The following is a 9,047-nucleotide window of genomic DNA, read 5'->3' on the forward strand; positions in this document are numbered from 1 at the left end:
TTCTAGTTTTTTTTTTTTTTTTTTTTTTTTTTTAATTTCTTACAAAACCACATGTCCCAGCCAGACAGGACAGTGCAGGTCCGCCCCCAGGCACTGTGGCTTGAGGAGGGAGGCCCCCATGGATGAGGGGCTGCCGACCCCAGAAGGACCGTCTGCCCCTCTGCACAAGGCCAGTGTGAGGAAGGGGTCTGGCTGGAGGCTCTGTCCTGCCCACCCCCAGCTGCTGGGAGAGAAGGTAGACCCGGGGTCCCTGGTGCTCTTAGTGCCTGCAAGGGAAGGAGGGCAGAAGAGGGTCTGAGGGGAGGAGGAAAGGCTGGGGTCAGGGATGGGGCAGGCCAGGGGGCAGGCCCACAGTATCTCACCGAGAATATGCAGCGCTATCAAACCAACGTGGAGACGCTAATGATGACCACCAGAATGAGGACAGTGACGGACAAACAGATGGCAATAAAGACTTTCTTCTGTGGGAGAGGAGGGGGGTCAGGGAAACTCAGGAGGGGAGGGAGGGCCACCCGGGGCAGGGGGGAGGCTGACCTTCCGCGCCTTCTTCTGGTTCTCCAGGGCCATCTTGACATGTTCCTGCCCGCGTTCCACATAGTCTGCTGAGCTCAGAATGTTCTTCTCAATTCTGTTGATCGTCTCCCCCTGCTCAGAAGAGGAGGCGGTTCAGACAGGTAGGAATGACTGGGGGTGGAGGGCCCAGCAGCTCCTCAGTCTGCCCAGCTCAACCACACATGACTGAAGGACATTCCTGGCAGAGAACACTGCACTAACAAAGATGTGAAGGCAGGACCACATCTGACCAAAGTCCGCTCTCCTGCAGGTGGCTTCGAGGCCCCCTTCCACCATGTGGTCCCTTCTGTCCTGCTCCCTCGCCCCGTACAACCTCTACTCGCAGTGCTGGCTGGGAGCTGAGTGCCTTGCGTGGCTCCTATCTTTTCACACAGGGTGAACTTTTGTCCCCTCACAAGTCTGTCTGAAGTCGTGTTCTTTAGGCCTGTCTCCCTGCTGCTGTGAAGTTCTCCCTATCCTGGTACTCCTACCGAGTGAAAGCTCTTCCCCATGACTCCCAGCTGCGAAAGAGCATTGGGTCAGCTCCTCCAGGACAGGGCTGGAAGCTCCCCTTATCCTGAGATAAGGGCCGCGGGAAGAATACCACCTCCCACTCCATCCTTGTACAGATTTTAGGAGGCAGGCCCTCCAGGGGGCAGCTGTGGAGCTCTCAGAAGTATGAGGGTAGATTCTGTTGGTGGAGGAGAAGCCAGGGTTGGGGCCATACCTGGGGTGGGCTCAAGTCTGAGGGATGGGGTACAATGTAGAGAGGAGTGGCCATCCAAGTAGCTGCTCAGGAGGACGCAATTTGGGGGCACAGCTAAGGATGGAAATAAAGGCCAGACTGGGGCTTGGCCCAGTCTGGAGGGGAACAAAAGCCCCGGGGAGAGAGGCTAAGGGTGGAGGTGGGCTGACAGCACAACACAGTCTCACGTCTGGCGGCTGAATCAAGCCTGGCCAGCTGCCTGGGGTGCCCACCTGCATCTCCACTTCAGTAGCCAGAAAAGTGAAAATCTCATGAAGTTCACGGATACTGCGCTCAAGCTGCTGGATCTCACTGTGCCGGGCCGAGATCTCATTTAGGGCCTGTCGAGTCACCTGTGTGTCCTTCAGTATCTGGAGAGTGGACAGGAGTGAAGGGACAAGTCACAGGGAAACCAGCAGCAGGTTCAGAATTTCCTGTTCAGCTTTGGGGTGGCCCTCAGGCCTAGAACTGGGGCCAGGCCCCTGAAGAGTGGTTCCAGGCAGGCTAATTCGTGCCCTTCTGGGCCTCAGGATTCCCTCCATGAAAAAGGGCCAGGACTCAGAGAGGACGGGGGGCCCGGCAGAGGGAGGCTGGCTGCGGCCACTCACATTGGACACAAACACCTCGCTCTGCCCGCTGTCCAGCATCTGCTCCAGCTCCTCGTCAGACACCATTCCAGCATTTGCTGTGAAGGAAAAGGCCAGGCTCAGAGCTGGTCAGGTCACCTGACCCTGTGGGCCGGACGCCGCAACTCACTGATCTTCAGCTGCCTCCGAATCCGCTCCACGTTCTTCTCCCGGTATTCGGACTGCATTGAGTTGCACTTGTTGATGAGCTCCACGAATTGCTGGGACAGGACGCCGTGCTAAGGATGGAGAATAGAAGCTGGGTACTCCTGGGAGGATCCCTGCCCGGTCTGGGCTTCAGCATCCCCATGGGTACAGTGAGCAAAGAGCATGAGCTCATAGGTGCCTGCTGCCTTGACCACCTTGAAAGGCTCCCCCAGTCTCAAAGTAAAAGCCGAAGCCCTTACGAGGACCTGCAAGGCCCTATATGACCTACCCCTTCCCCCGTTGCCCCTCTGACCTTACCTCCCCACACTGTTCCCTCACCCCTTCCCTCCAACCACAATGGGCTCTTTACTCCTCCCTGAGCAGAGCACAGCCCCACCTCAGGCCTTTACACTTGCTCTCCTTCGGCCTGGAATGCTCAGGCCCCACAAAGGCCTTTAGTCTTTGTTACCATGTCACCTTCTAAGTGAAGTTTTCTCCACCTATTGCAGCCTGCTTTCTCCCGATGTTCTCATTCCCTCTCCTACTGCTCTTTTCCTTAATACTTCCTATGTTCTAAAATAATTTACTGATTTATTATGGTGATTGTCTCTCCACACTGGAATGTAAGCTCCGTGAGGATAGGGATCTTTGGTTCATGGCTGTATCCCAAACAGCTGAAAAAGGGTCTGGCACACAGTAGACCCTCAACAAATATTTGTGGAATGCTTGTTGAACACCAGCCTCACTGCTTAGACTAGAGGTGTGCTGGGATGCCCAGGGGTCATAGCGATTGCCCAGATTTTTACAGGCCCACCTGGGCCGTCAGCCTCTCACACCAGTGACTACCACAAGCCCCCCCCTCCCCCGAAACACTCTCTCTCCTTGTCCATTTCGCTGTCTAAAATCTGCTCATTCCTTGGAGTTCCTTCCTCAAAGACACATCTGCTCTCCTGGCTTCAGCTGTACCCTTTCAAGATGCCCAAACTGTTCCATCTTCAATCTGGGGTCTTTGCTGAGCTCTGGGCCCACCTACTTCAACTCTGATCTCCAAGAACTCCAAACCATGCCTCACTGAGCATCCAGAGGAGGCTGCTCAGACCACCTCAAATCTCCTTGCAAAGCTGTTGATTCAGTGACGTTCCACCCCAGGGAAGTTCCTCTTCCTGACTTCTTGAATTCTGTCCCTGGGGCAGAGAATGTCCCTGTCACATGGGCAGGGAACCTCCCAGCCATTTGACTGCACCCTCTTCTTCCCTGGGCAGAGCCATTAGCTACCAAGTCCTACCTGAGTAATGTCTTTGTCATCTATTCAAGCTTAACTCCCCATCTTGGCTTCTAGAAAGTATCTCCTACAGCTGAGCCCAGATCATGTCTAGGGACTCAGCAACTTCTCACTGAATGGAGAAGAGGGCAGGGATATAAGGGACTGAAAGTCATGAGACCTCGGTTCTTGACCTTGGGTGAATCCTGTTCCTCTCTGAGCCTCAGTTTCCCCATTTGGAAAATCACCTGGTTGGACTTGATGATCTCTAAGGGCCCTTCCTTCTCACATCTGCCATCTAATGATCTATAAAACACTAGATGAAATTTCCTAGTTCTGGGAATAATGAACCCACCTGGGTTTTTCTCATTCTTGTGTTGACCGAGTTATAGTTCTCATCAGCTTCCTCCTTCTGGGGCTCTATGGCTGTGGAAAGACACAAGAGTATTGGTAGAGCAGGGGAGCTTGACCTGTGGCTTCTGAAATTCGTTTGGGGACTAGGACCCCAGCCACCCAGCCATACAATAGAGAGGTGCTTATGGCCATAGGATGTTTTTTTGGAAATAAAATTTATCATGAAGTGACTAATTCTGAGTCTCTGACAGGCAAAAGTATATTTTTCTTTACAATAAATACATCGGAGAATTCCCACAGGCATGCAGAGGGCTCCTAACAAAACCCCCATCTGCCTGCCCAAAGAATGCACACTGGTCAGCAAGAATTGCAGAAGTACAGCTGATCCTTGCACAACTGCGTGGGTCCACTTATACTTAGATATTTAGAAAATAAATGCATGCTACAGAACTACATGATCCACGGTTAGCTGAATCCACCCATGCAGGACCTGGGATATGGAGGGTGGACCATACAGTTATATGCATATTATGAGTCGGGGGGTGGGGTGGCAATGCTAACTTCTGCCTCAGTCAAGGGTCAAATGTAAATGGTTTCATTATAAATAAGGGAGCCTGAGAGGCAGGCATATGCTGTGGAAAGAACTTTGGACTGGAAGCCAGGAGACGGAGATTCTAGACGCAGGCCTGCTGTGTGACCTGGATATATGTCACTGGCCTCTCTGGGCCACACACTCCCCAGATATACCAGGAGCTGGGCAGGATCAGAGGAAAGTATCTGTCTGAGGTCCTAGGAGCTCACCCTTCAGCTGCGCGCGGATGTCCCTCCCCAGCTGTTTGATCTCGTCGCGCAGGTTCTGCAGGTCCTGCTTCATGCCTGAACAAGAGAAAGTCACGATGCCCAAACAGCAGCCCCTACCTCAACAAATCTCCCTGCCCACCACCTGCGTGGAACTACAATCCCCACAATCCCTAGGGCTGAGCATGCGTTCTACACCCAGGGCTTGACTCACTCTCCTCGGGAAGGGGCGTGGCCAGAATGGTGACCTGCTGCTTCTCCAACTCTCGGACTTTATTCTCCAGTTTCACAATAGTTTGCCGAATTGTCCGAACCTGGGGAGGATGACCGAGAGGGCTGAAGGAGATATGGGGGTACTCCAGGCCTCTATGCTCCTCGGGTCCTCCAGCCCCTTCGTGAATCCAGGCCGAGACCTCAGCCTCTTACCTTCTGGAAGAATTCATCGTCCGGGCTCCCCAGCCGTGCAGTGCCCGGGTGTACCACCAGCGCGACTCTCTCCTTGTCTTCATCGTCCGAGCTGTCATCCCCCTGCCAGGGCCGGGGTCACTGGCATCACTTCCTTAATATTGCTCTCGCCCAGCAGGACTCACAGACTTCCGGGTCTTTCCTTCCTAGCCCACAGCCACCCTTCCCTGCCCCGAAGACCAGGAGTCCTGCATTCCAGCCAGACCCCACCCCGTCCGCCTGTCCCCAACCCTGCTGCGCCGACTTCTCACCTGCCTCAGCTCGTGGGTCCTGTCCCGCATGGCGGCCCGAGCTCCCTCTCCCCGGCGCCGGAGCCCGGCGGGCCTCAAGATTCTAAGTTTGGAACTCCCGTATCCCACTCACACTCTGACACTCCCCTCCGCCCTCACCCTGCGGACCCCAAAACTTCCCCCCACGAGCCGCCAGAGGCTCTCTCCCTGGCACCATCCACAGTCAAGGGGAAGGAGCCGACCTCGGGGACCCCCAAGTTTCCACAGGTTGGAATTCCCTTTTCTTCCCCCCCTCCCGCTCCAGTAGCCTCGGCCCCGCCCCCTCTGGGATGACTGGAGCATGCGCACGGGAGCTCGTCCCTTCCCCACCCGAGGGAAAGGCGGAGGTCGGAAGCAGCAGGGCTCCGAACGGAAGCAAAATTGCCAGGACGTGAGAACCCGCCCACTTCGCCGGAACTATTGCATCTTCAAACGGAAATCTACTTGCCAAAAGGGCTGAGAATGCGTCATTGGTATGTAATCTGAGAGGCCCCTCATCTCACATCACCCCACGGTGCACCCCTCCTCGCGTCACGTGACAGGCCCGGTCCCAGCCTCTCGGACCACAGAACGTGACGCTTGGACTGTCACATGTCTCGGCTCTGTCAACTCCGTCTCTGGAACACCTATCTCCCCACGACGTCCTCGGCACCCCGGTGCCCGAGTTACCTCCCTTCAGCCCCCACGCGGCGGGGAGGGGGCTCTGACTATCCCCAGAGGCTGTGGGTGGTAGGACCCTGGCTGAATTCGGCTTTATTTCTTTTGGGTCCAGGCGTGTTGGGCAGACGACTTAGAATTTGGAGCTGTCAACATGATGAGACCTTGAAATTCAGAAAAGAAAAAGATCCAGCATCAGAGAGTTGCAGGGTTTTGTAGGCAGAGCATCTGGGGGTGGGAAGTGACCTCACCCGAGGCAGAAATCTCTTCTCCCGCATACTCCTGGCACAGCTTCTGACAGGTGGGCGGCTGGCGCCCGGCTTGAACGCTGCAGTCCCGCTGCACTCACCACCTTCTGAGCAGCGACACCATTTCAGGGCCGCTCAGGCTGAGAAAAGAGCCTATTATATTGAGCAGCATGTCACTTAGACCGCCCCCCCCAGACCCCCACCTTGCACTGGAGTCTACCCTTTGGAGCCCACAAAAAAATTCCACATTATAGTGGCCTGTGAGCTCTTGAGGTGAGGGCATGACTGTAGGGTTCTCACCAGAATTCCAGCACCTAGTTCAATACTCAGCACATAGTGGACCCTCAGTAGGTATTTGTAGACAGAATCTTAGCCTTTCATATAACTGAAGATGAAGCTTACGGTTCCCTAGTCTTCTCTTTGAGGCTTCAGGCTGTCACGGTGACACTTCCCTAACCCTAGCCCTGTAGACATTCGTTCATTCAGTGGATATTTATTGGGAATTTACTATGGGCCAGACACTGTTCTAGGGTTGGAGATACATGAGGGTATAACAGACAAGTATGCCTTGCACTTTGGAACCTACATTCTATAGGAGGAGGCCCCAAGGCCACTGAGTGAGTCTCAGCATAGCCAGGATGAATATTAGTTCTCCTGGATCCCAGGGTTCTTTCCAGGGAGCTTATATGAAGGTCAAGCAAGGGAAGGAAGGGCCCCTCTCTATTATGCCCTACTAAGGAAATCTAGATTTTTTCTTTTTTTTTTTGGCCACGCCATGCAGCATGCAGGATCTTAGTTCCTAGGGATCGAACCCATGCCCTCTGCAGTGGAAGCCAGGGAAGTCCCAAGGAAACCTAGATTTCTGTGACTGAGTTGCTGTGGACTTCTGGAAAGTCACTTCTGATCTCAGGGCCTTGATCTCCCGTCTCTACAATGGGTGGCAATAGGGGGATGGGGAGATAGTCATTATGGGTATTCCCTGCTCTAAAGCTCAATGATAGTGAAACTGTCAAGTGCTGTACCACTCTATGTGAGGGGCTTTGATCCTTCTCTTCCCTTTAGAATTCGGCTCGTCTGGGGTTGGGGATGAAGGAGTGAAGATGGTGCTGCTCTGATCAACCCACAGGGGGAATGAAGGGTTAGAGGCTTCAATGAAGGGTTCAGGAGGCCAAGCCCTGCCCGCGGAGTTCCCTGGAAATCATGAGGAAGAATTGCTCTGCTCTTGGGTCTTTCCTATTGGCCTCTGCCTCCCTGCCCCCCTCCTTTCTTTCCCTCTGTCTCTGTCCCTAGTCTCTCTCTGTCTCTCTGAGTGGTATGGTGGAAGGGCTTTTGGACATCTGACCTTTAGTCCTGTCTTAAATAATTCATTGCTCCTCTGTGGGCCCTAATTTCTCCATTTGACAACTTTGTCTGGTCATTTCTGCTTTGCCTAAGGTAAGAATTAAGCAATATCAGGTGAGGTAAGGAAGGATATGAAAGGGTCTTGCAAAAGCCCCCCTCTGTGGGCTTTTACTACTTTGGATTCCAGGTCTCTCTGGGCCCACCAGTCCCACCTGCCTCTCTCTGTTTCTCAGCCTTTTGATGATGTGCCTTCTTGGTTCCAGCTATGATGTGGATTTGTTGGTGCCTTTGTTAAATTTCCCAGGATTATGATAGTCATCATTTTATTTGTGGTCTCTGGATGGGATCACAGGGCTATGGGATGGTGACTTAAGGTCATACATAGGAGGCTGGGCTCAAAGCCCCATGGAGTGGTGTGTGGAGGAGCTGGGGAGCAGAGGCCATCTAGAGGGAGTAGCTCTGGGGATGGAGCTTTCCAGAGCTGAGCCCATATCTCTGTTTCATGGTCCTTTTTGACTCCTCTCAGGCCCTCTGAGCAGCCTTGAAGGGTGCATTAACTATATTGGGCCTCGAATGTGTGGGTGTTGGGGGTTATTTTCCTTTCAGTCTGTGTGAAGGTCAAACCCTACTTGATCTTTTTTTAAAAAATTTTATTTTGGCTGTACGGGCTCTTTGTTGTGGTGCACAGGCTTCTCTAGTTGTGGCACTTGGGCTCTAGAGCGCGTGGGGTCAGTAGTTGCAGCGTGCAGGCTTCTCTCTACTTGCAGCGCACAGGCTTAGTTGCCCCGCAGCATGTGGGATCTTAGTTCCCCCACCAGGGATTGAACCTGTGTCCCCTGCATCAGAAGGCGGATCCTTAACTGCTGGACCACCAGGGAAGTCCCAAACCCTACTTGATCTTGATGCTTGGCAGCTTGTCCTGTCCCCTCCATCTGCGGGTCCATCTACCAACAGTGGAACCAGATGACCTGGGTTGGAATCCCAGCTCATTCACTTGCTGTATAACTCTGTAAGGCAAGTTACTTAACCTCTCTATGTTAACTCAGTTTCCTCATTTGAAAAATGGGAACCATAACAGTACCAATCTCATAGGGTTGCCGTAAGGATTCAATGAAATGATGTGTAAAGTGAAAGAACAGTATCTGGTATTAGGTGCTAGCTAAGTGTTTGCTGCTATTATATGAGGGTGATGATCACGATTGTCACTCTGATGATGTCAGCAGCCCCAATGTCTCTGCCAGGGTTTCCACGCTGCTGCTCGTCTTCCTTCCCCTTTCCATCTCCTGAGCCCCACTGTGCGCCAGATCGTAGGCTAGCTGTCTTGCCAACTCCTGCCCATATCTCCTGTCTACACTTGAATCTGACACACCATATATTTTGCTAATTTATTTTATATATTGTCCGCCTCCACCCCTCCTCTCCACTACTAGAATGTAAGCTCCATGAGGACAGGGATTTTCACCTGCATTATTCACTGCCGTGTCCCCGGTGCCTACAACAGTGCCTGGCACATAGTAGCTAGTCAATAAGTATTCACGAAGGAATGAAATTATTTCTTTTTAATTTAATAGTTACCTAGCATTC

At 53.0% G+C, this 9,047-nt stretch overlaps 1 protein-coding gene across 1 annotated transcript; it reads right to left on the reverse strand.

Annotated features, from left to right (window-relative positions):
- Positions 1-15: 15 nt before the first annotated feature.
- Positions 16-5,291, reverse strand: STX4 (syntaxin 4). Its single transcript, XM_007452698.1, has 10 exons — positions 5,200-5,291; positions 4,910-5,011; positions 4,698-4,797; positions 4,487-4,561; positions 3,687-3,757; positions 2,054-2,162; positions 1,906-1,982; positions 1,531-1,668; positions 535-645; positions 16-461 (listed from the first exon to the last, which is right to left on the reverse strand). Exons 1-10 carry the CDS (start codon positions 5,227-5,229, stop codon positions 381-383), a joined length of 894 nt encoding a protein of 297 aa, XP_007452760.1. The 5' UTR covers positions 5,230-5,291; the 3' UTR covers positions 16-380.
- Positions 5,292-9,047: the final 3,756 nt, after the last annotated feature.

This window comes from Lipotes vexillifer, unplaced genomic scaffold, assembly GCF_000442215.2.
Source record: "Lipotes vexillifer unplaced genomic scaffold, Lipotes_vexillifer_v1.1 scaffold426, whole genome shotgun sequence".
Lineage (NCBI taxonomy): Eukaryota > Metazoa > Chordata > Mammalia > Artiodactyla > Lipotidae > Lipotes > Lipotes vexillifer.

Excerpts from the sequence above, each read along its gene's own strand:
- STX4 (XM_007452698.1), bottom strand. The coding sequence starts at position 5,229 with ATGCGGGACAGGACCCACGAGCTGAGGCAG. Across the intron at positions 4,798-4,909 it reads ACGATGAATTCTTCCAGAAG|GTTCGGACAATTCGGCAAAC; the intron begins GTAAGAGGCTGA and ends CATCCTCCCCAG. Across the intron at positions 4,562-4,697 it reads CACGCCCCTTCCCGAGGAGA|GCATGAAGCAGGACCTGCAG; the intron begins GTGAGTCAAGCC and ends TCTCTTGTTCAG.